At 42.8% G+C, this 26,747-nt stretch overlaps 3 protein-coding genes across 3 annotated transcripts in view; all 3 read left to right on the forward strand.

Moving 5' to 3' along the window:
* Nucleotides 1-12,634, forward strand: part of ifih1 (interferon induced with helicase C domain 1) — a 15,697-nt gene extending 3,063 nt beyond the window's left edge. The window contains exons 4-16 of the mRNA XM_080018771.1: nt 163-258; nt 3,904-4,112; nt 4,705-4,915; nt 7,228-7,445; nt 7,996-8,097; nt 8,212-8,335; nt 8,508-8,723; nt 9,735-9,991; nt 10,077-10,226; nt 10,335-10,496; nt 10,605-10,798; nt 10,881-10,974; nt 11,802-12,634. Of these exons, the coding sequence (XP_079874897.1) occupies nt 163-258; nt 3,904-4,112; nt 4,705-4,915; nt 7,228-7,445; nt 7,996-8,097; nt 8,212-8,335; nt 8,508-8,723; nt 9,735-9,991; nt 10,077-10,226; nt 10,335-10,496; nt 10,605-10,798; nt 10,881-10,974; nt 11,802-12,005 (2,237 nt within the window). The 3' untranslated portion in view covers nt 12,006-12,634. The remainder of the gene's footprint in view (nt 1-162; nt 259-3,903; nt 4,113-4,704; nt 4,916-7,227; nt 7,446-7,995; nt 8,098-8,211; nt 8,336-8,507; nt 8,724-9,734; nt 9,992-10,076; nt 10,227-10,334; nt 10,497-10,604; nt 10,799-10,880; nt 10,975-11,801) is intronic.
* Nucleotides 12,635-12,956: 322 nt separating this feature from the next.
* Nucleotides 12,957-24,172, forward strand: fap (fibroblast activation protein, alpha). The gene is made up of 26 exons (XM_080018759.1): nt 12,957-13,154; nt 13,391-13,475; nt 14,190-14,285; nt 14,426-14,520; nt 14,633-14,707; nt 14,806-14,858; nt 14,956-15,028; nt 15,838-15,958; nt 16,052-16,206; nt 17,505-17,602; nt 17,738-17,867; nt 18,180-18,218; nt 18,332-18,430; nt 18,533-18,603; nt 19,280-19,333; nt 19,632-19,759; nt 19,947-19,997; nt 20,895-20,993; nt 21,128-21,197; nt 21,281-21,475; nt 21,600-21,654; nt 21,742-21,841; nt 22,035-22,093; nt 22,534-22,606; nt 22,756-22,829; nt 23,678-24,172. Exons 1-26 carry the CDS (start codon nt 13,152-13,154, stop codon nt 23,777-23,779), a joined length of 2,253 nt encoding a protein of 750 aa, XP_079874885.1. The 5' UTR covers nt 12,957-13,151; the 3' UTR covers nt 23,780-24,172.
* Nucleotides 24,173-25,331: 1,159 nt separating this feature from the next.
* Nucleotides 25,332-26,155, forward strand: gcgb (glucagon b; the record flags this gene model as incomplete). The annotated part of the gene is made up of 3 exons (XM_080018583.1): nt 25,332-25,426; nt 25,523-25,675; nt 26,035-26,155. The coding sequence occupies 3 exons, from the start codon at nt 25,332-25,334 to the stop codon at nt 26,153-26,155; spliced, it is 369 nt and encodes a 122-aa protein (XP_079874709.1).
* Between the last annotated feature and the right edge of the window lie 592 nt (nt 26,156-26,747).

Consider the following 26,747-nt stretch of genomic DNA (forward strand, 5'->3'; position numbering starts at 1 on the left):
TCTATCTATCTATCTATCTATCTATCTATCTATCTATCTGTCTATCTGTCTGTCTGTCTGTCTGTCTGTCTGTCTGTCTATCTATCTATCTATCTATCTATCTATCTATCTATCTATCTGTCTATCTGTCTATCTATCTTATCTTTGACCCCTCGCTGCCAGACCTCTACAATGAAGGGACCATTGAGGGTGGAGTGCTGCAGGAGGGCTTGGATCCCTCAAACCAGATCCATCAAACCAAGGAGCCAGAAGAACCAGGTCTGTGCTTGTAAACTGAGTTAATGTCTTCACTCCTCAAAAAAGACATTATCTCAATAAGCTTAGGGACATTGCATCTTTGCATTCTCAGACTTACATGAATACAACTTTGGCTTCAATCAGGTGAAGACGTATCTGTCTATCTATCTATCTATCTATCTATCTATCTATATATCTATCTATCTATCTATCTATCTATCTATCTGTCTTCAAACTTCTACCACATATTCATTTTATGGCCATTTGTCATTTTGCTGCCCTGTCACAATAAATTCACTTTAATCCACGCCTACACAGGCCAATTTATGCATATTTTGCATATCTTTTGGCGAAGTAGATGTGCTTTTTTTTTTATACTGTTATCTGATAAAAGTAAATCAACGCTAAAATGAGCAGCCTGTGCAATAGTTTGTCCGTTGTCAGTACAGTTTGGAGAAAAGAAGTGGTAATTTTTCAGTGGGAGCATTCCTGCAGCCAGGCGGCTTCACTCAGGACAATATGTTCCATGTGTGGCTCCATGACGGAACACATCCAGCACCGAGGAGCATCCAGCGGGTAAATCGCTTACACATGCTCACTCCTTGTTGTTGCACCCAAAAGCGGTGTAGTGGAAAAGCCGACTGCCAGTCGATTAGATCCAATGTCAAGTCTGATGCTGAGCGAGTCTGATGCTTTCCTGGTTCAAACAGTGGAAGAGCTTTTTCCTTTCCCAATGTGCCATGGATTGAAAGCGAAATGAATAATATCTCAAGTTCACATCTTATGATCCCCCTCAGTCATGTGCGAACACCTCAGGATCCAAGGAATCAATCCGATGTGAATACCGTACAACCCAAAATTAAAAATGGAATCCCAAATAAAACCGCTTTATTTTATGTTTTAAATGAATTTGGGATTTTACATTGAATTTCACTTTAGTGAAATGCATACTGTATATATATTTTCATATGGCAGCAAAAGCATTGAAGACAAAAGGTTGCAGAAATGATTTTGAACCGTTCTCCTCACTTTTCCACGCCTTGATTTCAGCGGGGCGCTTTTGTATTTCCTCTTGGGTTGTATTCCAAAAAAGAAAAGGAGGATATAGCATATACCGTGTCAGAAGCACATAGAATAAAATATGTGGGAACCCCTGGTGAAAAAAAGATTTAGAGGACACAACGTTTCCGCTGTTTGTCTTCCCGTTGACTTCCAGGCCCTATCACTCCATCTGCACTCCCGTGTGACGTCCCGCAGGCCGAGTCTGAGGCGGAGATTTAAGAAGCCGTCCGTCCTTTTTAGTTCATGAACTCCTGATGCGGAGCAGTTTTATTGTTTCTAGCTAATGGGGGGACTGCGAGGCTTACGGCCCGGCTGCAGCAGGGCACAATATCCGCTTGACCGTTTGAAAGCCGGCTATTATTGCAGAGATGGGAATCGTTGAAAGTGCTAAAGTCGTCAGACAAAAAAACCACACGGCAACCAGTGCAACAATGTTTATACACCTTGTGTTGTCCGCCAAAAACACGTCCTGCCCCGCCCCCCCCACCGTTTCCAAAACTAACACTTCACGAACAGCCCGCCTCTTCTAAACCGCTGAGAAAATCTCATCGTGTTTAGAAGATTATCAATGCCATATTGTTGTCTTTGCAGAGCTTCCCCTGAACCAGTTAGTGGATAAAAGTTTGTAGCAGGTTTTTTTCTTTTTTCTTTTGCAGCTCGTTTTGTAGTCGTTATCGTCACATACTGAGTGTTTTACTCAAATCTGCTGCACCTCACGCCTTGAGCAAAGCAAGATGATGCAACAGTGCCATGCAGTGACAGTGTGTAAAGTAGCCTTATAATTATTATAATAGAAATAAATAGATAGATAGATAGATAGATAGATTGATAGATTGATAGATTGATTGATAGAGTGATAGATAGATAGATTGATTGATCGATGGGCTGATAGATGGATAGATAGATAGATAAATAAATAGATTAATAGATAAATAAATAAATATATAAGTGGGTAAGTTAATAAGTAAACAAACAAATAAATAGATAGATAGATAGATAGAGAGATAGATAGATAGATAGATAAATAGATTAATAGAAAAATAAATAAATAAGTGGGTAAGTTAATAAGTAAACAAACAAATAAATAGATAGATAGACAGATAGACAGACAGACAGACAGATAGATAGATAGATAGATAGATAGATAGATAGATAGATAGATAGATAGATAGATAGATAGATAAATAAATAAGGGGAATTCGCTTTTGTGTTGCAAGATTGAAAATTGCAAGGCTGCACTAATTCACCGGTTCGTCCAGAACAGCAGCTTCATCACAATGAGCGCACTGAGAGTGAGTGGCACACGGCCATAATAATAATAAGCGCCGTCGTGCGCGTTTGTGAAGTTTCGTGCCGCGGGATTATTTGATTGTAAACAGTTTGCCGTGGCCGAAAGAACGGTTTGGAAACACTGGTGTGGAGCCCGCAGTGTCTTCAAGCTTCCGCATAAAACATTAATGTAAAACTCCCAAATGCCTGTTCCTGCAATAAGTAACTTCTGTGTTCGGGTACGAAACCACGGGAAAAGTCCGTTACGCTTGACGGCACCACGTCACTTCCTTGAGGTTTGGCCTCGGTAATAACTTTCTTTTTGGGGGGGGGGGGCCTGGTAACGTTTAAAATAAAAACGTAAAGATTATTAAATAAATTAAACATTAATAGATCAATTATTCAATACCGGTCAAATACCGGTCAAAATGTCCGGTAATGATGCTCATACCAGGGATGCTTCTGTGAGGAATTTTTCCCACCGGTTAATAAACTCATGACAACACCGGTAACACCAGGCATATTACAACGGGGCGCTAATGACATGGAGATCACGCATGGAGGGAGACAGGTCCCGACCTGATCCAAGGTGTTCTCCAGCCTTCTTTCTCACCTCAGTGACCCTGCAGACTCCGCTGCGTGCAAGAAGCCGACCCTCACACTTACACTTTGGTAGCATCCAACTAAGTATCGATAACACACTTAGTCCTTTACAAATTAGACTTTGTTTTTCGAATTAACGTCGCCGCTGATACACTAAAAATTAACTAAATGGGTAACCGCGGCAACCCTAGCTCATCCTTAATGTAGCCGCTCACCATCCTAGACAGCTCGGATGATAGGGGCCAGTGGTGTGCCCGTCACCCACACCGGCCCCTGAGGCTAGGGGGGAGCCGTGGACTGAGGCCCCTGAGGCCGTGGGGGAGCCGTGGACTGAGTGCTCGCTGAAGCAGCGAGGTCCCTGCAAGGGGCGCTGTAGCCAAGGTGCACGTTCTATCTGCGTTTACATAGATCTAACGTACATACGCTGTTATTGATGTACGTGTAAACGTGACGGATAAGGTTCCGATTTCTCCGCTAAAATAAATATTTTGCGGACACCGGACCGAGTTCTGCAACAGCGGTGTAGAAGTGGAGCTGGACTCAGAAAATGACAAATACCAAAAGTTACAGAGCGCTGCTTTAAGTTGTTGAATGAACCATTCATACACCGTTGTTGTAAACTCTGTGTATTTCTGTCTCCTGCGCGGCTTTAATCGCAGTTGACTTTTCTTTCCGAAGCGGTCAGCGTTTTTTTCTCATGGGACTCTGCTCTCCTCCGCTTCTTTATTTCAGGCGGTGCCGGCCGCGGCGCAGAGAGGGACATTGTTCTCCGGGATTATCAGATGGACGTGGCCAGACCCGCCTTGGAGGGGAAAAACATCATCGTGTGCCTCCCGACAGGAAGCGGTAAAACCAGAGTGGCCGTCTATATAACCAGGGAACATCTGGACGCCAGGAGAGCGGCGGGACGGCCGGGGAAAGTGGTGGTCCTGGTGAACAAGGTAGTAAAGTAGTTTAAACCCCTGACCCCCTGCGGCATTCCTAAAATAGTGGTAGTTTATTATGTATGCCTTGTTGTCGCTCTCATGCATCTGGAACCGCTCAGCGCTAATTACAAGATGGCACAACCCCTCTCCTGGCACAGATGTGATGTGGTCTGCGCTGGAAAAAAAAAATAATGCCGTGGCAGTGCGTTCTCCAATTTCAAATGAAATAGTTGTTGAAAGAAAAAAAAAGTGGGTCATGTGACCAAGAAAGATGAACTGAGCTTGAAAGACAATCCCTCGACTCCTTCCCTCGCATTAAAACACACCAGCGACCGGGTTCCCCTGCAACGGAAAGAATTCCGTTGTAATTCATCAGGGTTAGGAGTGTTTTCCCATAAGAACTCCCCCAAAAGCATTCAAGGAGTCCATTTTCCAAAATTGTCTCATAGATGTGAAGATATGAAACCGGGCCCCGAATTTAGAGGGGCTCAGTCTTAAAGTCACACGTGTACTTGCAGTGTAAACACCGGTGTGAACCTCCGGTCGTCGCGTGGTTATGAACGCCCCGTGCTCAGATGGGTCGCCGTGGTGTGCTTTTGGGCCGCAGGTTCCTCTGGTGGAGCAGCACTACTCCAAGGAGTTCGGGCTCTTCCTGAAGCACCGCTACAAGGTGGAGGGCGTCAGCGGAAACTCCCAGCTCAAGATCTCCTTCGCCGCCACGGTGAAGAAGAACGACGTCATCATCTGCACGGCGCAGATCCTGGAGAACTTCCTGGGGAGGTCCGACTGCGGGGAGGACGAAGGAGTGCGGCTGAGCGGTAACCGGACTCCCGCCGGCGGTTTGAGAAAACGTCATACCAGTGGCGTGACTCATTTCGAGCTGTGACTCATTTTTCGAATGTGAATAGAAGTATCAAAGTATCACATTTAGGGGAAGTTTTATTTGCCCCTCGGGAACTCAGGAATCGACGTTGCAGTGTACTTAAGAAAAAAAAACAAAAACGCATCGCAACACTGCACTCCACAACATTAATAAGTAAAAAACAATCTATAGATAAATGAGAATAAAATAATAATAATTGAAACAAAAATGTATGAAAATATATACGAAAATATCTAGAAAAAATACATTAAATATCTATGAAAATTAATGAAAATGATAAAGGTAATAAAATTGTCCTGATCTGACAATGTCAAAAAGAATGCCCTAAGTTGTTGTCTTAGTTAGTTATTTATCAATGGTGGCGGCGGCACAAAGCTCCTTGTGTTGTGCGCCCTGCGGCCGCAGGGGAGGAGGCTGCATTTGAATGCCCTTCTGAATCCTTCCTTTGTTGTAGCTCATGACAACGTAACACAACACATTTGTAGATTTGTACTTAGCTCTCAAAAAAAAAATCAGTCAACGCCGCTCACCTCTGAAAACCGGTAAAAACTGGTAAAAAAAAAACCCCAGCAACAGCAAAAAAAACCAAAACGCGTAGTTACTTTTTAATTGCGTCAAAACCTGGCAAAGCCTTGGCGTAAGGGCCGCCGGGGTGCGTCGGCGTGGACACCGCCAGGTTTTCGGAGAACAGGAAGCCAACGAGGGGGGGACCGGCGGCGTGGTCCCACGGTGATACTGTGACAAGCTCCTGTCAGAGTCTGGTCGCTCCTGTTTGACTCTGGCTGGCCCAAGGTGGGATAAGCCAACATCTCCGTGGAACATATGCTGTTTGTCGAAACGCCTCAAGGCTCGCCTTTTTTTTTTTTTTTCCTCCCTGGCTGCTGGTTTCCAGGCCGCGCGTCTGTTCAAGTCATCAAGCCGAATCCACATGAGAGGCTGCGTCAGCGGCTCAGACTGACTGCTCCGCTCCCCCTGGGTGCGCGCTTGGACCGCTTATCTGGGGAAACGGTCACACTTCACAACCTCGCTCACAGCGTTCGTTTTTTTTTTTTGGTTTTTTTTTGGTTTTAAGTACGCATCTCGAGTCGGAATCTGTCGCCGCGGATGCCGTCGCGCGTCTCAAACTCGGGCGCCGGCCTTGTTCGAAAAGAGGCTGGTTGTGGCAGGACCAATCGGACGGATGGAGAGATGCCGCCTGTGTTGCTCGATGTGGAGATCGGTGGCGTCGTGGTCGTGGGGCATCAGTTTGTCCTGGAGAAACAAGCTGTTTTTTTGTTGGGTTTTTTTCCCCCTCCAATAAATAAACACTGTGGGGAAAGGCAGGTGTTCCAGCAGCCGTAAACAGTGCAGGTCGACCAATGGATAAGAAGTTGGATGCACTACAAACACCCAAAAAAAATTGGTTCGTTCCGAGAAAAAAAAATAAACTGCGCTTTTAACATCTCCGTTCAGGGAATCAAATCAAAAAACGGTCGCTTACCATGATTGTTTGCATGTGATTTGATAAAGCCAAAAATAAAAATAAAAACCAAAAGATCGCTGAGATAAATTGATTAATTGAATGAAAGCATGCGGCTTGGTGCACGAGGCTTGGTGAAGATCCAGCATTTGGGAGGCGAGGAAAACATTTGGCTACTGGAAGACAAAATGATTATTATTGAAGATTAGACTGAACGGAAGAAAAAAAACGTTATCAACCGCTAATGTAACGTTTCGACATAAACTAGCGATGAATCACGCCGTTCACCGTGCCGCAGTCTGATGGACGCTACCTGCCTGAATGTACAGTATAGTGCCAACTGTAAACGTTTGGCGGTGGAGGAGCGACGCTCTGGTGCTCTAATTCCAGTGAAGGGAAATTTTAGGGGAATTGTGTGCTTCCAACTTTGTTGCAACAGTTTAGAGAGGGCCCCTTTGTCTGTTTTCAGCACGACAATGCCCCTGTGCACAAAGCCAGCTCCATAAAGAAATGGTTTAGTGACTCTGCTGTGGAACAGCCAGTCATCCCTTCAACACCTTCGGGACGAATCGCGACGCCCGACATCAGCGCCTGACCTCGCTGATGCTCTTGCGTCTGAATGGGAGCAAACCTCAGCAGCCGTGTTCCGAAATGTAGGGCAACTCCATATGAATGCCCATGGTTTTGAAACAAAATGTTCGCCCAGCCCATAATGGGCGCCAACGCACTTTTGGCCGCGTGGTGTGTATACGTTCGTGCGTGTGAGGTAAATCCTTGCTTCCGCGCAGACTTGACCCTGATGGTGATAGACGAGTGCCACCACACCCAGAAGGCCGGCGTGTACAACAACATCATGATGCGCTACCTGAAGCAGAAACACCGCAACTATCGGCTCAGGAAGGAGCAGAAGGAGCCGCTTCCCATCCCTCAGATCCTGGGCCTCACCGCCTCGCCGGGGGTCGGAGGGGCCACCGCCATGAAAAAAGCGGAGGAGCACATTCTGCGGGTAAGATGCCGCTGTATTGACATCTGAATTACAATCTGTTTGATGGATCCAAGGACATTTTTCGTATGCCTCTGATATGACACACTGCAGGGTTTTTCCAATCGAGGCATTTTAGTCTACTAGTGTCATACAAACACCACCCTTAAAATTTCCCTTATCATTTTGGTGGAAACATGTGATTGTAGAATCTTGATCGTTTTACCGACTGGACGCGCTCGGCTCAACTAATTGCATAATCAAACGGTTATGTAACAGTTGTGGCGCAGTCGCATTCCTTCAATTCCCTTTGTTTCGTCCAACATGTTTGACTTGTAGCCTGCCCCACCCCGTCCCCGTCTTCTTTTGTTGTCGGCTCTCTCAAAGCCGAGCTGTTCCCGGTGTTCCGCCGGGCCCTCGCACGCCGGGAAGCCATAAATAATATTATATCTGTCAAACTCGCACTGCGGCGGGAGATGGAGAACACGGCTCTATTGCCGTCGCCCTCCGTCGGGCTCTCGGAAGCGTTTGACACATATCACAGTCGGTGCTGTAAAACCTCTCCTCCCGGTAGATTTGCGCGAATTTGGACGCCTGCAAAATCATGACGAGGACCCCGGAGGAAAACAAAAAGGAGCAGCTCAAGAAGGTAGCGACGGTCGAAGAGAGGAAAAAGGTACGCCTACAGATAGTAGGTTGAGGCGGGAAGCTTCCCGCTTGGAAGTAGGTCGGAAAATGGAAATAATGATGCGGATTTCCATAACAAAAACATCTGTTGTTCCTCCCTCAGGACCCGTTTGGGGAGGTGATTAAAAATATCATGAGTGCCATCCACGCCCATGTCGAGCTCTACCCCACATGTGACCTCGGCTCTCAGAACTATGAGCAGTGGGTGGTCCAGAAGGAGCGCAACGGTGAGCGAGGCTCACGCCTGTCTCCACGGAGCGGCCAAAAAAGAAAAAAATGCTTTCGTGTTTTAAAATGAAAACAAACCGTCCCGGCGATTCTTTCGAATGGCCTCCTCTTGTTTTGTTTTTTTTGTTTGTTTTTTTTTAAATTTAATTTGATTTCATTTTTTTCTCGTAGCCGCCAAAGAAGAAAATCAGAAAGTGCGAGTTTGCGCCGAGCACCTGCGCCAGTACAACGGAGGGCTGGAGCTGAGCAACACCATACGCATGTGCGACGCCTTCAGCTTCCTGAACAAGTACCAGGAGGAGGAGATGAAGAGGAAAGTGGCCCCCGAGGGGGAGGAGCCCATTCACGTCACGGACACGGAGAGATTCCTCTTCAAATTGTTCAGAGGTACCGCGGCTGCGCAGGGTGCGGGCGCTCCTGACGCCCGCGGAGCCTTACCTTTTAAATGGATACCGTCGCTGTTTTTCAACGCTGATTCTTATTCGAATGTGGAAACCCATTATTTATAAGCGTTCGCGGTTCATGGCGCAGCCTCGCTGAGTGTTTTACTGTTTAGAAACATTCCACTCTGCTGCAACGTCTCACTGTGCTTACAAGCAGGCCAACGGGGCATTTTAAACGTGCAAACGTTTATGTAGCGCAAATAGCCCGTAAAAGCCTCTGTGAAAAGGCCTTCGGTGTATGTTTTTTTTAACAAAGTCAAACAGTGAAATCACGTCCAGAGCGTAACGTTGGCTCCAGCAGGTTTCCAGCAGGAAGCGGTGGAACTTTCTGTTTCTAGTCTCTCGCCTTGGCACAGAGCCAAAAGAGCTGATTTGCAGGGGGTGCAAAAAGAGTTCACAAACCCCTGAGAACCGGATCAAATCAACGGTTTTTAATGCGAGCGTTTCTCCCCCTCCTTTGCATATATTGTGAACTTCTCGTTTTCGAAAAAAAAAAAGAGATTAAAAAGGGTTTTTTTTGGGGGGGTTTTTTTGCTTTTCTTTGCCCCATCGGACTGGGTTCCAGCGCGCTGAGAACCCGCAGCGGAGCAGTACGTTACTCAATGGCGGTTCAGGTTCCGCTGTGAACGGTTCTAAAAATAAAGGGGATGGTAGCTCAGGCGGTAAAGCTGGTGGTCTAGTCATCTAAAGGTTGCTGGTTCGATCCCAGGCTCCTCCTGCTAGCATGCTGTAGTGTCCTTGAGCAAGACACTTAGCCCCTAATTGCTCCTGATGGCTGCGTCCATCGGTGTTTGAACAATTGTAAGTCGCTTTGGATAAAAGCGTCTGCTAAATGACTAAATGTAATGTAATGTAATGTAATGTAAAGACCCGGGTCGCAATATGCCGAGCCTATCCTTTGATTCGCGTCCGCAAAGTAAAGCTTTTGACGTGATCGACATTCTACATCCTCCAGAGAACAAGGAGGAGCTGCAGAGGCTCGCGAAGCTCCCGGAGTTTGAGAACAAAAGCCTGTCCGAGCTGAGGGCCCAGATTCTGAAGGAGTTCACGAGCAGGGAGGAAGCCCGGGGGATCATTTTCACCAAGACGCGCCGCAGCGCCATCGCCCTGAGCCAGTGGGTCAAGGAGAACGGCAAGTTCGACGACGTGGGCGTGAAGGCGAACTACATCATCGGCGGCGGGGAGCAGAGCGTCGTCAAGCCGATGACGTCCGTGAGTGTCCGACCCGACGGCGCTGCCCGACCGCCCGGCGCGCACCGCCTCCCCTCACCCTGATTCTTTTTTTTTTTGTGATTAGGCGGAGCAGCACGATGTCTTGAACAAATTCCGAAACGGGCAAATCAACTTGCTGATCGCGACCACGGTGGCGGAGGAAGGTCTGGATATACCCCAGTGCAACTTCGTCATTCGATACGGCCTCGTGACCAACGAGATCTCTATGATCCAGGTGGGTGACGTCAACCGAGCGAAGCGTCGCCGGCGCCCCGACCCCGGCAAAGTGCCCATGTTGATTCCCGGTGACTTACCGCTTGCGCTGTGACAACCCCCCTCGCAGGCCCAGGGGAGAGGCCGAGCGGAGGACAGCAGCTACACCCTGGTCGAAGTGGAGGGATCGGGCGTGGCTGAAAAGGAAACGGTCAACGAGTACCGCAAGGACATGATGGGCAACGCCATCGCCAAAATCATGAACATGAATCAGGAAGCGTACGACAAGCAGGTCATTAATTGGTTGTTAAGTGTGAAAAGCTGCAATGAAACCCCAGCAATGAAGCTGCTCAGACCGGCTCCTCGCCCTCTCCCTCTCTCTCTCTCTCGCTCTCCTCAGATGAAGGAGTTTCAGTTGCAGGCGATCATGCAGAAGAAGGTGCAGGTGACGAAGAAGGAGGAGAAGCGGAGGAAGAGCGACAGTCCGGCCGAGGTGCAGTTCAGCTGCCGCTCCTGCAACAAGCACGTGTGCGGCGGCGAGGACATCGAGATCATCGAGGAGATGCACAGGGTCAACGTTTCCAAGCAGTTCTGGTACGAGGGCCAGGCCTCCGCCCGTCACACGTTTCCCCCTCAAACGAATGTATTTAAGAGCGTTTATTTTTTCCGTTTGCAGTGAACATTTCATTAAGAGAGAAAACACTTCCCTCCAGGAGAGGCTCCTGGACTACGACACTAATTGGTTTATAGTGTGTAAGCGGTGTGGACAGGTGGGTCGCTCTATATCTTCAACCTTTGTTATTGTTGTTCTTTTGCTTGTTGTTTGTTGTTTTCTTTTTCTTTTTTTGTGGTGCTTTGAGGCGAAAGCTCAGATCTCGGAATTCATTTGTTTATTGAGTGGAGAATCCTGCAAACGTAGCGTAGCGGCTTTCAGAACTTTCTTTCTTTTGAATTGTTTTACACTGTAGGTGTTACTAAAAAAAACAGGGGTTTTTTTTAAAGTTGCAAAATTTATTTATTTTATTTTTAAGTTGTTATTCATTATTAAGAGCTTGAACAGCAGAATAGTATTATGTTGCTGTGCTTTTTACTGGAATATTGTCCAAATTAAACCCATTCTGCATCTGGAAAGCCTTAATGGTAATAAGTAATAATTCTGCACATAGTAGTAATAGTAATAATTAATATTTATAATTGATACTCTATATACCCATAACAATGACTTTTCCTGTGCATAGTATCACATTTTGTATATTTGTATATCTTCATATGTTTATATTTTGTATTTTTTGGCTATTTGTATTTATTTTTACATACAAATAGCCAATAATATATATATATATATATATATATATATATATATATATATATATATATATATATATATATATATTTTTTTTTTTTTTTTTTTTTTTACTTCTCTTTTTTATTAAAATTTATTTTATTATTATTTTTATTCTATTTTTATTTCAGGCAGTTTTTTGTGCTAATGTTTTGCAGTGTTAAGGCACCAAGCCTCACCACAACAAATCCCCAGTATATATATATGTCCTGGATTCTCATTCTGCGGCGCTGACCCTGTATTGTTTTGTCGCAGCGATGGGGCTCCATGATGCTCTACCGCGGGATCGAGTTCCCTTGCCTCCACGTCAAAAACTTTTTGGTGACATACAAGGGGAAGAAACTCAACAAGTGCACCAACTGGAGGGAGCTGGCGGTCAGGTTCCCCGCCCTGGACTACGCCACGCACGCCAGCAACCTGGTGGAGAGCTCCGACGAGGAGGAGGAGCAGGAAGACTGATGGCGGGCGGAACCAATCAGAGAGTCCGCGCTTGGCTTTTGCTTTCGGGGTCGGGGGTCGAATCCGTGCTTCTGGTTTGCTAGAACCAGAAATGTCAGTGCCTGAACATTTATTGTAATCAATCGCCGGTCATGCTGAAAGTATTAAATTGATGGGATGGGGATCGATACCGGTGTGTGGTGCATGTGAGGTAGTATTCTGGACTGCTTCTGTTGTGTTTTATTGTGGATTTATTTCTCGGCGGGGTCTTTTTCAAGGTCTTGGAAGTGAAATCCAGCATCACTCGCTCTCGCAACCCCGTCTTATTAAAACTGTGTCATCGCTCTGTGTGTCCTGCTCAATTGGAATCACTGGTAAATTCCTATAGAGCCAAATATACCACCACACCCCCAAGGTCTCCAGACGTGAACGCCTGCGAGCAAGTGCACTTTTCCAAGACCACGGTTACCACTGAAAATGTCTCTGTGAAATGTTTTTTGTTCCCCTTGATATTTGAGAACTTGAAGTGTTCGAGGTGTCTTGGGCTGGGTCTGTTGAAGTAAAGAGTGTTGATCATGGGTGACTCCATGCGGTGTCCCCTCTGCACTCCTTGCCTGAGGATGCTGCTTAATAAACTGATTGAATGGTAACGTGATCGCGGTCTGCCTTTCATTACGCTCCGCACGTTTTTTTTTTGTTTTTTTTTTGTTGTTTTTGTTTTCAACCTACCTTTGCAACAGAGCAGTGCGTCCCAACAGTTCCGATTTGCCCGCTCATCCAAATTCCCACACCCCGATGAGGTGAGGAAACAAATGTCCTGCGTGTAAATGTAACCCGAATAGCCGGGGCATCGCTTCACCGCGCTGCGCAGCTTCCCTGGAAAGTTGTGAGGGCTGCTGACTTGGAGGAATCTTCCCTGAGTCTTGACTGGACTTTTTTCTGGGTGCGGGGGGGGGGGGCGGACGCGGGACACGCTGCGAGCTCCGCGACGCGACGCGACGCGACAGGCGGCGGGGTTTGTTTGTTTTTGATTTGGGTATTAATTTTTTTTTATTATTATTATTTTTTTTTTCTGTGGACCGCGATGGATTTTGTTTTTCATTTTTCTTAAGACCGAAAAGCGCGCACTGAAGGTCGCCGGTGAATGTGGATCACCGCGTCGGGATCATGGTCAGTAAAAACGGCTCCGGAATGCGCTTCATGACGTCTCTCAGCGTCGAAGTTTTACGTGATGTTTTTACTTCACTTACACTGACATTGCATGTCCATGCATGAGGGGTGGGGGGGACAATTGTGAGAGTTGAACTGTACTTCTTTTTTTTTTTTTTTTTTTTTTTTTTTTTTTTTGGTGTGTGTGTATATATATATATATGTATATATATATTTTCCCAACTTTTCTGCACCAGGGCTGCGGGAAGGTGTTCTGGAGCTTTACAGCTCTGGCTGTGGTCACCATGCTGATATTCATCCCTGTGGCTGTTCACATAAACAGTTAAGTTTTATCTTCATTTTCCATTCTCTCTCTCTCTCTCTCTCTCTCTCTCTCTCTCGCTTTCTCCAAAAATATCTTTTGTTTTATCGGCAACGCAACAGTTGTTACAATTGCCAAAGCGTTGCTATTACTATTTCAATATATTACAACGATAATATTACACATTACAAATAAGTCGTGTAAGTTATGTGTAACATATAAGTAAAGGCAGTAGGGACAAGAAAAAATGAAATTATTATTAATATAATAATACTGTTTCAATCATAATAATAACTTTAATGTTATTATTATTATGAATACTACCACTACTACTACTACTACTACTACTACTACTAATAATAATAATAATAATAATGATTATGATAAACTCTCTTCTATATTCTGTTCTCTCTTTCTCTCTCTCTCTCTCTCTCTCTCCCCCGTCTTCTCCGTTTCTCCCACTCAGTTCTATGGCTATTTCAATATCATATCCCAACTCTCCACTGTGACGGCTGTTTAATATAAATTAAAAAAACATAAATATATCCTCACAGTAACACACAGTTTATAATGTGACATTCGTCACATGACATCCTTAATTGGCTGCAGGGTCTTGTGATCCCAGTGGCGCCACCATGTGATTGAACTGGTGGATTCAGAGTCACCTCCTGGTTTTCAAAACGTATGCAAATTCGTTCCTGTCGTACATTGATTTATTTTTACTTTTTATTCAGGAGCGAATGCAGGTCCTCCCAAAAGGCCTTTCACCCTGCCCGATTATTTTAACGACACCATAAGGTGGAATTCCTACAACATGCGATGGATATCAGGTTTATTTTTTCATTCATTTCATTATTTTTTTATTTTTATTTTTATTTTTATTTTTTAATAAAAATGTAGATTATTTTTGGGTGTTGATGATTTCACGTTTCAGATAGGTCTCCATTTTGTTTTTCATGGTTATTTACAGACAATGAATATTTGCATAAAACGCCTGAGGGAAATGTTTTCCTCCACAACGTCGAGACGATGGCGGAGACGCTGTTTCTGAGCAACGCCACCTTCGTAAGGGATTCATCACATTTCAAATAACCGAAAATGTTTCGCCGCGTTGCCGGTCCTATCAACCGTCTCATGCCCAATGCCTTTAATTCTCCGTGCGGCGGCTGCACCCTAGGCCCAGGTGGACGCCACCGATTACATCATTTCAGCGGATCATAAGTACGTCTGCCTCGAAAGCAACTACACAAAGGTGGGACAGGAACCGCGTGAGAAGACCAAAAAGCAGGATAGAAGAATAGATAAAGTGTGAAGTGTCGATAATAACCTTTTGTCCCTGCGCTCAAACAGCAATGGAGACATTCCTACACGGCCTCTTACTCCATCTACAGCATGGAAAGTTTGTGAGTACAGGCCTGTCCTGGGTCTGATGATTGATTATTAGTGACTTTTTGACACTGGGTCTAGGGACAATCGCTGATGTTTTACGTTGTTTTCCAGGAGCTTCGTTGCCGAGCCGAAGCTCCCAGAGGCGGTGCAGTACTTCTCCTGGGCTCCCGTGGGAAGCAAATTTGTGAGTGCGGTGGATTCGGGCACAGACCTGGCGGCTTTTTAAACACTATGCAGTTATTTCTGGAGCTTGGTTTTAGCCACCGGGCCTTCCGAGTATCAGGGCGTGAGTGCCGTCCCAAGAACTTTCGGGAACAGTACGGATACCTATAGCTTGGCTTTGATGCTGCTTCCTCAGTGGATGCTCTTCTTCCTAAAAACTTCCTATACACTTCCTAAAACCGAAAATTAATACAAATTTGCATGAAAAATGCATTATTTCCTAATGATCTTCAATAACTAGTAGTAATCACACATATGATGGAGTTGACAGGACAGAGTATGTGTACAGTCTTGAACAAATTAGTCCTTATTTCTATTCTGAATTATATATTTATGAGGTAGAATGAAATAGTGTTCAAATGTTTTCCCTTAAAATAACTTTTACATGTAGAAGCATTCACAGGATCTGATTTCTTTAATCCTTTTTTTTAAATGGTTCAGTTAGAATTCTCATTTAGTTTCACTAGTCTCACTGAAAAAATCTCTCTCTAAATAGTTTTTGTTTACTTGCCATATGCCTGCATTAAGTGAGGCGGAGAAGTGCCTCACATTGGTCCTGCCTGGGGCCTCCAAATCACTACGACCAACCCTGAGTGGCCTGAGGCATTCATTTATTTATTATTTATTTATTGTTATTTACAGGAAATATAGAATATATTATACAGTATATATCATATGATATATCAGAATATAGAATAGACGGATTGCTTTCGAATGATTTAGAAAAAAAATCTGTAAGATTAGCGTGTGACTCGGATTATTTTTTCCCAGGCTTTCATCTCAGATTTCAATATCTACTTAAAACCGGACGTCACTTCTGCACCTATACAAGTGACGTACAACGGGAAAAAGAATGAGCTCCTAAATGGTGTCCCTGACTGGGTGTACGAGGGTAAGCCACCTTAAATTAAAAGTCAAATAACCCAATGTTTTGGTTTGTATTTGACAATTATGCTATTGGAATTTTCCGTCCAAACCACTTTAGAAGAGGTGTTCGCCTCCAACGAGGCCATGTGGTGGTCCTCCAGCGGGAGGTTCTTGGCCTATACAGAGTTGAATGACAGCGGGGTGCAGGCGGTGGAGTACTCCTTGTATGGATCCGGGCAGTATCCCACCACCGTCTCTGTTCCGTACCCAAAGGTATTTCCAGATGATCCATCTGTGCACTGACGGCAGATACAACAAATGCATTTTCTTAATCATTCATGTATGGAATACCTTAAACACTGCGGTTCTCTACTGGTCCAGCCAGCAAAAATGTACAGTTCTTCATTTTTGTTCAGTTTTAGATATTATTTACAGTTTGTTTGTTTATTTTAATATGTATTGTTTGACTGCATTTTAGAAGTAGAAATGTGTACGGTCAGTCCCTGATATTTGTAATTATTTATTGTTTATTGACCTTCAAGTTACAAGGCAGAAGTGATCAAATTGGCAACGGTATTATCTGACTCATTTCCTGTGTTGAAATAGAATATACGGCCTGTTCAAATGTAGACATTCATGAAACACTGACTGTCGTTATCTATCATGGTACCCTCACAGTGGTGGCCTGCTGGCCACGAGCCCTTGCCTTACTTTTTTAAAAACATTTTTCATAAATTCGGCAAAGTAATGGGGACCACGGAGATAAAATATCAATCCAACAGATCCACAGACGCCTACTGTACCAGGTCAGAAGGTACATGAACATACACACACAAATGAATAATTTGTAATCTCCAACCACTGCAGAGCGGCGGAGTCAAAGGACACGGTCCAACTGGACGTCTGAATCAGAACCTGCACATTTATGATACATCGTACGATGACGTCAAAAAGTGTCTTACTGCAAATCTCATCTTGTTCATTTTGTTTACGAATAGTGGCGTGTCAGTCAAGCAGGACCACAGCTGAAAACTCGGGTTCAAATTTTGTCATTTTTTACCAATTTCTGCTCCATATCTGGATCCGTTTGGATGAAACTTCGACCGCGAGGTGTTTGTGACATGCCGGTTCAAACGATACGTCAACCGCGCTCATAGCTTCTGCCGTTCTTCTATTCTCAAATAGTATTTAATTTCAAAATTCTGAGCGGGCTGGACCCCTAATAATAATAATAATAATAATAATAATAATAATAATAATAATAATAATGATAATACTGATGATGATCATAATAATAATTATAATGATGATGATAATAATAATAATGATAATAATAATAATAATAATAATAATAATAATAATAATAATGATAATAATGATGATGATCATAATAATAATAATAATGATGATGATAATAATAATAATAATAATAATAATAATAATAATAATAATAATAATAATAATAATAATAATAAAGATAATATAATAATAATAATAATAATAATAATAATAATAATAATAATAATAATGATAATGATAATAATAATAATAGCGGCATTTTTATGGTCCAGGCAGGTTCCACTATTCCCAGGGTGAAACTCCTCATCGTTGATACAACAAACCCGTCCGGACGCACGGAGGTGGCCCCGCCCGTGTCCATCGCTGCCGGGTCTGTATTGTCCTTCAATCACCCTTTTAGACGTCTAAATACAAATATATACATCGACTATTAACAACAACAAAAAAAAAAGTCAGCGACGTCGCAGCCGTAACCTGTCACCTCGCGTGGCCGTCCTGTCCTCAGTGATTACTTCATGAGCTCGCTGACCTGGGTGACGGATGAGCGGCTCGCTGTCCAGTGGCTCCCGAGGAAACAGAATCATGTGCTCGTACAGACCTATGATCTGGACGGGAGCAGATGGACCGAGACACAGGTACTGTCTGAAATGAAGGAAACATCATGTCGTGTTATACAGCTCATATTATAAACTATTAAAACGATTGAGAAAATCAAATACCATGATATCTTTGGACAGATACCTCAAAATCCATAAATATTTTGTGATATTTCTATTGGTGCTTTGACAAGATATTTACACATAAGGAATATATGAGAAACTGATTCGATTCGATTAGGAATTGATCAGCATTTGCCACGTCGCGATGTCGATGTTTTATCGATATATCGTACAGCCCCAGTCACCAGTCATCAAGTCAGCCTCAATAACCCCTCTCTACTATTTCAGAAATTTGAGCAAACAAGCAAGACGGGCTGGGTCGGACATGTAAGTCTCACTAAAAGAAAAAGGAGTTGCTTGACACATCCTTGTTGATCTGGAGCATTAGATTAGACAAATATCCCTTTAAATTATTTTTTTACTTTTATTTTTTTTTGAAGTACGTTCCTCTCCCGCTTTTCTTCGCCGAGGACAAGCTCAGCTTCTACAAAGTGATGAGCGACGCATACGGCTACAAACACATTCATTACGTGAAAGACGTAAGTGTTTTCACCCGCCTTTTTTTATTTTTTATTTATCTTTAAACATTTGATTAGTTCCTGATAAGCACTGTAAGCCTGTAATCCCTCCTCCTCTGAAAGGGGACGGCGTCGCCCGTCACCTCAGGCAAGTGGGAAGTCATCTACATAAGCAAACTAACCAAAGACGCAATGTAAGTAGACGCCGTCTTTTTGGGCCTTTTTGTTTTTGCATTTAAGAGCGTCACAACCCGTTAAAGCTGTGTATTACGATCATTGTGGCACGGCTCGGCTCGGCACGGCTCGCCGGGAGGGAGCCGCGAAAATGTTTGAAATTGCACTTCGACAAAAATAGATCATGGAAGCTAGCTCTCGTGTTGCAAGGTCAAAATTGCAAAGCCGCACGGTTCATCTACGCTTCGTCAGTTCCAGCCGGAAGAGCTGCCCTGTGCTCATCAGGACAAGCTCAGGTTTCACTCCAAAAGTTTGAACTGTAAGTGGAAAGGTTCGACTCTTTTGTTTGAGATTCGGTTCTTGACGAGTCGCTCGGTAAAAAGGCTCCATCTTCAGATTGCGAGCGAGGGAGGGCTCCCCGAGCGTTGATCGAGAGTCAGCGGAGTCGGTTCGGCTTTTGAGTTGTGAACGGAATTCTAACCACTCACCACTTCATTCTCTGAAAAAGTTTGATTTGGAATAATTTTCACTTGTTTTGCCAGAGTGACTCCGGACTTTCGAGTCATTTAAAAGGGTCGTTGGCGACGATTCGCGAGTCCTGTGTCCCTAACTATGACTGGGCCTCAAGTTATAAGGAGGGAAAACCTCAATCATGTCATCTGCATTGAGGAATCTCACAATGATTTATTTTCACAGATACTATGTCAGCAATGAGTACCAAGGAAAACCCGGACAGAGACATCTCTATAAGTATGGCCGCTTATCTATTTATCATTTATTTAGTTATTGATCTATTTGTTTAATTTGAGATTTTTTTTTTTAATTGTATTTTTTTTTAGGTCTGAAAACAGATTTTAAAAAAATCGAATTACAATTGAAATTACAAGTACAATTACGAGGACGCTGAGGCGTATGTGTGTATGCAAGATAAGATAAGATAAAATAAGACAAGATAAGATAAGAACACTTTATACTCAGGAAAATGTAGTAATAACAATCACTAACCGGGCAGTTCACGTGGCGATATTTATGTCCCGGCGTGTTCCAGGGCAGCCCTCCCTGCGTCCCCCGCCGCCGCCGCCCAGTGTCTGACCTGCGACCTGCGTGAGGAGCGGTGTCAGTACAACTCAGCGTACTTCAGCACCGACGCCTCCTACTACCGCATGGACTGCTACGGTCAGTCACACCCGGCACTCACCGCGAGCAATAACTTACCCATGGATGTGATGGGGTCTGTGGGGATGTGTCGGAAACGCGCCTGACCTGATCCGTCGGTCCCTGCTAACTTCACACCCGTGTATTTGTATGTATCCTGTGCCCCGCCTTTATTCACCCGCCGTATTTGTTTATTTTTTTTCAACAGGACCCGGGCTGCCGCTCTTTTCACTCAGGGACAACAGGGGCTCAGGTGCAGGTACACCACGGATATTTATTTATAAAATTATAAGTATTACTTCCAATCCAAATGCTGTTTTAGATCCAGTCGGTGGTTAACCACGCAAAGTAGCACATTACAGTCAGATATTACTAAATAAATTGTTGGTAAAAAAAAAAAAGGTTCAGCTCAGCCTTTAATTAAGTTTTAATTTTAGCTGTTTTCATCGATTGTTCATGTTTTGCAATTTTGTTTATTTTCATTTATTTAATTGCTCTTATCCCTCTATTTTGACTTTGTTTTATTCTTTTAATGCATTGCATTTGCTTGTTTTCTGCAAAACATTGTTTTTTACTATTTTTATTATTTGATTGTCTTCTATTTCTGTAAGGCACTTTCAGCTGCATGTTGTGGATGAAAAATGCTATACAAATAAAGAATGTTTTTATTATTATTATTATTATTATTATTATTATTGTTATAATAATAATAATAATAATAATAATTATGTTATTATTATTGCTGTTGTTATTAAAACTACTGAATCTCATATGTTTTGGTTCATTTAGTAACAAAATCCCAGTTACAGTGCAATACCTAGAAGAACACAGGTCGTAAAAAAAAATTCAAGTCAGAAAAACAATAAAAGATTACGAATATTATTTTTAATGTTTTATTTTTTTCTGAATCTTTTATTTTTTTTCTTTTCTTATTTATTTATTTATTTATTTATTTATTTATTTTTAAGGCATAACATCAGTCAAACTGAAAAAGCAGTTATAATTTGTAGTTTGTATTTATTCCATGCATTTCCATTTTATTTGGCCGTCTGTGTTTGTTTGTTTGTTTTCAAGACGAACTGTTAAGCGCAAACTATCCGTACCGCCTTAAATCTGTATTCGTACAAGTACATAACCGTCTTATCATCTTCCCCAGAGCTCGCGGTTCTCGAAGACAACAAAGAGATCGAGGGCATCCTGGCAGAGTTTCACATGCCCACCATGCAGCGCGGAACCCTCACGATTGACGGTTTGGGTGAGGAAAAAAAAAACGCTGTCACGGAACAAATCGTCAATTTCACCTCACGTTTTAAGATATTCCATCTGAATTACATGCTTTAAAGGATCTCGGAACCGTTTTTTTCTCTTTTCACCCTTCCCGTCCCACAGAACTTTGGTATCAAATGATGTTGCCACCGAATTTCACCAAATCAAAGAAATACCCCCTCCTCATTGACGTGTAAGTAAAGTATCTTCTTGAAGAGAATACTTCACTTCAGCATGTACTGTATCCGGTGCCGGAAGCTCTCCTGCGTCTTCCAGCTACGGCGGGCCCTGCAGCCAGAAGGCGGATTTTCGTTTCCGGCTCAACTGGAACTCGTACCTCTCCAGCGCCGAGGGCGTCGTCGTGGCCAGCTTCGACGGACGGGGGAGCGGGTATCAGGGCGACAAGATACTGCACGCCATCTACCGACGCCTCGGCACGTATGAAGTGGAAGATCAGATGACGGCCGTGAGGTACGGCAGCGTCCGGACCTCAGAGCCGCTCGCATGATGTCATGATGTGCAGACAACAAATAAATATAAATAAATAAAACACAACTAATTCGACAAAATTCTTTTTTTTTTATGCACTTCCTAGGCACTTCATCGATATGGGTTTCATCGACAAGGAGAGAATTGCAATTTGGGGTTGGGTGAGTGTCACTTTTTCTGTATATAATTTATTTATACATAATTAGGAATTTGTTGGTTTTTTTTTCCTAAAACTTTCATTTTGTCAGTCGTACGGTGGCTATGTTGCCTCCATGGCGCTGGGTGCCGGAACCGGACTTTTCAAATGTGGGATAGCGGTTGCCCCGGTATCCGATTGGAAGTATTATGGTATGTATTCCTCAATGCCACCCCTCTAAACGGTAAGGATAGCACAGTCACTGTTTCCCATATCACCTCTATTAAGCTGCGTATCTAAACACGATGACGGTTTCTATAGCATTTAACTATTTGATTTATTAAATATTATATATTCCACCCATTGAATTTCATTGAATGACATCAGCTGGATTTTCTTTTACAGATGCAGTGTACACTGAACGCTACATGGGGAGGCCGTCAGACAACGCTGACTCATATACGGTAAAGATCAAAGATGGAAATGCTTCGTTCAGGCGCAAATATTCGGATATTTGTTGTACAATATATGAATATGCTACACAAACAAAATAAAGGAAACAAAATAAACAGGCTCATCATATTTGCACACAAACATTTGCACATTTTTTCCTGCACAAACTGTACAGCTTAATAAAAAATAAAAAAAACTGCCTAATTTTATATATTCTTATATATTTGACTTATTATTTTTGACAAGAAAAATTCCTTGAACATGTAAACTTACTTGGAAATCAAGATGATTCTGATTCTGATTCTGATTCTGATTCTGATATGATAAGATAGGATAGGATTGAATGAGATAAGATAAAATACAAAAATAAAATGACATAAAAACATTCACACATCTATAAACAAAACTATAAAGATATAAAGATTCATTTTCTTTCCCCATTTCTCCGCAGAATTCCACGGTGACGAGCAGAGCAACGAACTTCAAATCGGTCGACTACCTCCTGGTTCACGGCATGGCTGACGGTAAAATCACGCCCCCTGTTTAGTCAGAATAAAGATGAGAAATAACCAGCGCGTGCGTCAAATGAACTGACCCTGACTCCTCACTCCAAATAGGAAAGCTTTCCCGTCCTGTGGGGCAGAAATAACAAGATGCTATTTCTTTCCTGTAGACAATGTTCATTTCCAGCAAGCAGCACAAATCTCCAAAGCGCTGGTGGACCGGCAGGTGGACTTTGAGGTCATGGTAAATATTGGCTCCGGGAAGACACGGTGAAATTGTTGATTGAATGAATTGTCGGATTGAACCGTGCGGACCAACACCTCACGCCGTCCCGAAGCTGCAATATACACAGAATAACAACCTATCAGCGCTGGGAGAAGTACCCAGGGATTTTCCTTAAATATGCCCCAAAATGACGAGTAAAATGCGGAAGTCCCATGTGTTTAATGTTCTTAGAGTATTAAAAGTAAAAAGTACCCGGCGTATCCAGCGCCCCGATATAACAGAGTCTGTAATACAGAATAAATCAAAAATAGAGCCAGTCTGAGATCATTTTTAACTAAATTATAGACTGATGAGTGCTCATGAAACATGCAATGCATATTACAATTTGCAATAACATAGTATAGGCGTCAAAGTAATTTAGTAATAAAATAAAATAGTAATCGTCAAATACTAATGTATTGAAGAAAAACAAAAAGCACAGGGATCTAAGGAATCATTGATGAGAAATCCTATATCAGAAGTTCTGATAGATAGATATATATATATTGAGGTACTATATATATTGAGATTTATTTAGATATATTGAGACTTCTTATTTAGAATTTCTCGTCAATGATTCATATATATATTTATATATATATATATATTTATTTATTTATTTTTTTTCATATATATATATATATATCTATACAAGTAAGAATTGTAAAAATCTGGATATTTGCTCTGAAATGTAGTGGAGTACAAGTCAACAGTCTAGTACAGATACTTGGAAAAAATGTACTTATATAAAATTGAAATTACTAATTTCTAGTGAAGTGTTTTTGAATTATGGACACTAATGTAAGGCTCGTATTTGTTTTTTTCAGTTTTATGCCGATAAGGACCACGGTCTGGGAGGAAAAGCCATCCAACACGTCTACACCCACATGAGCCACTTCCTGCAGAAGTGCCTCGTCCAGCCCAAATAACACTGTGACAGCCTCCATCACTCCTTTTCCTTCCAGTTTGGATATTGATGATATTCAGGAGCCTTTTTAGTCTGTACATTTTTTGTTAAGCAGGGTTAGGTGAGGGTAATGGGTTGGGGTTAGCGTCAGCGTTAGGGTTATAGAACATGTAAGATTACAATCAAATGTGTATCAAAAATTAAAGCCACTGAGTGAAGCATGAACTTGTGTGACGTTTGCATTTTTTTATTTTCTCTCACGCGGATGACTCCACGATCCTGCACTGACTCAGTTGTGAAATGATTGTGGTGCAAGTTATAATAAACCAATATCAGTGAAAATGTTCAGTTGTCTTGAAATGTATTCACATGCTTGACTTGTTTTATTACTGGGAAAATAAAAAATACAAAAACATGTTGCGTATCTGGTTATTTTATACACATGAACTGCACCTGGAAAGCTATAAAGTCATAGTAGTAATAGTAATACTGTTACTACCACTGTTACTACTACTGCAGTACTACTAGGATTACTACTTACTACTACTAACTATATATATATAATGAAAAACTATAATAATGATATATACGATATAATAATGAAGAGATAACCTTACCCTAATAATAATTACAATAATAATAGGGTTTTAGGTTTTGTAACGTATTTTATGGAAAACATTTCCTGTTAGTTATTAAGTCTCATCTTCCATGAAAACAAATCAAATACCTGGATTAGGAAATCTAACAAAAAAAAAAGTCAAATCTGGTCCCAGCTTGGATCAAAACTCATTTTATGACTTTTGAGATAAAACTATAGAACATGATGCATATTTCTTTGTGGTTACTTAAGATGAGGTGTATTGAATAACCAACAAATTCAAATGTTGTGTACGAAGACTCTTAAAATCCATCGTTAGCCTTTAAGCTGACTTTTTAAAACGGTTTAAATAGAGTCACAGAGTCTGGAATACATTTCTATGAAGCGACAATTGAATTGCAACGTTCAATTACAATATTCAATCAAATTAAAACACGACACTCTTTCCAATGGGTCATTCAGTTTTTTCCTCAATCAGAGACGTCGCTTAACCTCACACAGATGGGGCCCTTGGCAGATTTCAACATCCTTTTCCCTCGCCCCCCCCCCCCCACTTTTAAAGTCAAACACACCCGACGGAATGAGACGGAAGCTGACTAATGGATCGAGAGTAACAGGTTGTGCCGAAGGTTTCTGCGAGAAGGAGGGGAAGAAGGGAGGGAGCCACCTGGGAGACGGGCCACCGGGCTCGTCTATAAAAGACGGCGCCGCCACAGAGGAGACCCTGAAAAACGCAAGCCAAAGGCGGAAGAAGAAGGAGGAGAAGAAGAAGAAGAAGAAGAAGAGATCGCTAGGGAAAAAACTCCACCTTTACCAAATCCCACTTCTCCCGACCTCCAGGTGAGTGACTCCGCGACGCCTCCTTCCTAACTCTTCCAAATGCATTGACCATCGGAGCACGCGCTTTAGGGTTCTGCTGGAGTTGTTCACATCCGCTTCTCCTTCTGTTTCGTGCCCTGTCTCTCCAGCTCCCACCATGAACAGCACCCACTCTTTGGTCGGATTCCTGCTCCTGATCCTGGTCCAGAGCAGCTGGCAGATCCCCGATCAGGAGTCCGAAGACACCTCCAGGTGAGACGCCGCTCCCGGGGTCTTTCCCCTCCAGTCGCTCTTCTCCTTGACCTCTGCCGCCGCATTTGCCCACATGTCCTCTCGTTCTGTCGACAGACTGACGGATGACTCCTTCTTCAGCCGACCCAGCGAGCTCCAAAACACCAAGAGGCACTCGGAGGGAACCTTCTCCAACGACTACAGCAAATACCTGGAGACCAGGAGAGTGCAGGACTTTGTCCAGTGGCTGAAGAACACGAAAAGGGACGGGTACGTACTGCACTCTGCTCTGCAACAGGTTTTTTTTCCCTTTTCTTTTTGATTTTATTAATTTAATGGTTTTGATTTTTCCCAACACTACGACACAATGTCAAGAAGTTAATGAAGTGATAAAAACAGCTTTCATCACACTCTACTCGCTGCTCAGATAAGGGCTGTTGTTTAGTCATCGCACGGAACTGAATGTTCCCAGTTAGTTTCAGGGGCAGCTGTTTTCCCCGCTTTGTGAACCGTGATGTGTTACGACGTGTCTGTAGAAAGAATTCTTTATTGTATCAGGGATCAAAAAAATATATATAATAATAATAACAATCTTTATTTCTGTCTCCCGGACTCTTTGATTTGGGCAGAGGTCCCATCAGACGGCATGCGGACGGGACCTTCACCAGCGACATCAGCTCCTACCTGCAGGACGAGGCGGCCAAGGAGTTCGTCACCTGGCTAAAGAGCGGCCGAGGCAGACGGGAGTGAAAAAGGAAAAGCAAACCAAGACCACTCCACCCCCCCCTCCGCCGCCCAAGACCTCCCTAAAATCCCTAAAAATCTGCAAAATAAAGCCACCAAGTCAATCCAATCTCCACGCTGATTCTGTGCCATTCTATGTTTCACAGTCTGTGCTAAACATTTTCTTTTCTCAGTGGTGCTATGTGTTACAATTTCCCTCCTTGTAAGAGGAAAAAACAAAACAAAACAAACAAAAAAAAAAAAAATTATATATATATATATATATATATATATATATATATATGTATGTGTGTGTGTGTGTGTGTGTTGGCTCCTCGTTGATTCCACACCATGATGATTTCAGTGCTATTTCGCATTTCACAAAGTGAGATCCTTTAATGTTCCCTCACGTTAGTGCATCTGGGTATCGGCTAATTCCACCTGTAGATAGTTTCAATAACTTTCTTAATTTCATAAGTCAGATTTAGTTTTGAATAAAGAAATGTGTATACTCTATGCGATTCCTTTTTTATCTTGATGTTGGTCTTCATGGGATGTGTTGGCAATATGGGAGCACTGTATGGTTATCGGTGGCGTCGAAGACAGTGCAAAGGGAGCT

Source organism: Zeus faber (assembly GCF_960531495.2).
Source record: "Zeus faber genome assembly, chromosome: 18".
Taxonomy (NCBI): Eukaryota; Metazoa; Chordata; class Actinopteri; order Zeiformes; family Zeidae; genus Zeus; species Zeus faber.

Excerpts from the sequence above, each read along its gene's own strand:
- fap (XM_080018759.1), top strand. Across the intron at positions 14,286-14,425 it reads CAACATGCGATGGATATCAG|ACAATGAATATTTGCATAAA; the intron begins GTTTATTTTTTC and ends GGTTATTTACAG. Across the intron at positions 15,959-16,051 it reads CCCTGACTGGGTGTACGAGG|AAGAGGTGTTCGCCTCCAAC; the intron begins GTAAGCCACCTT and ends AAACCACTTTAG.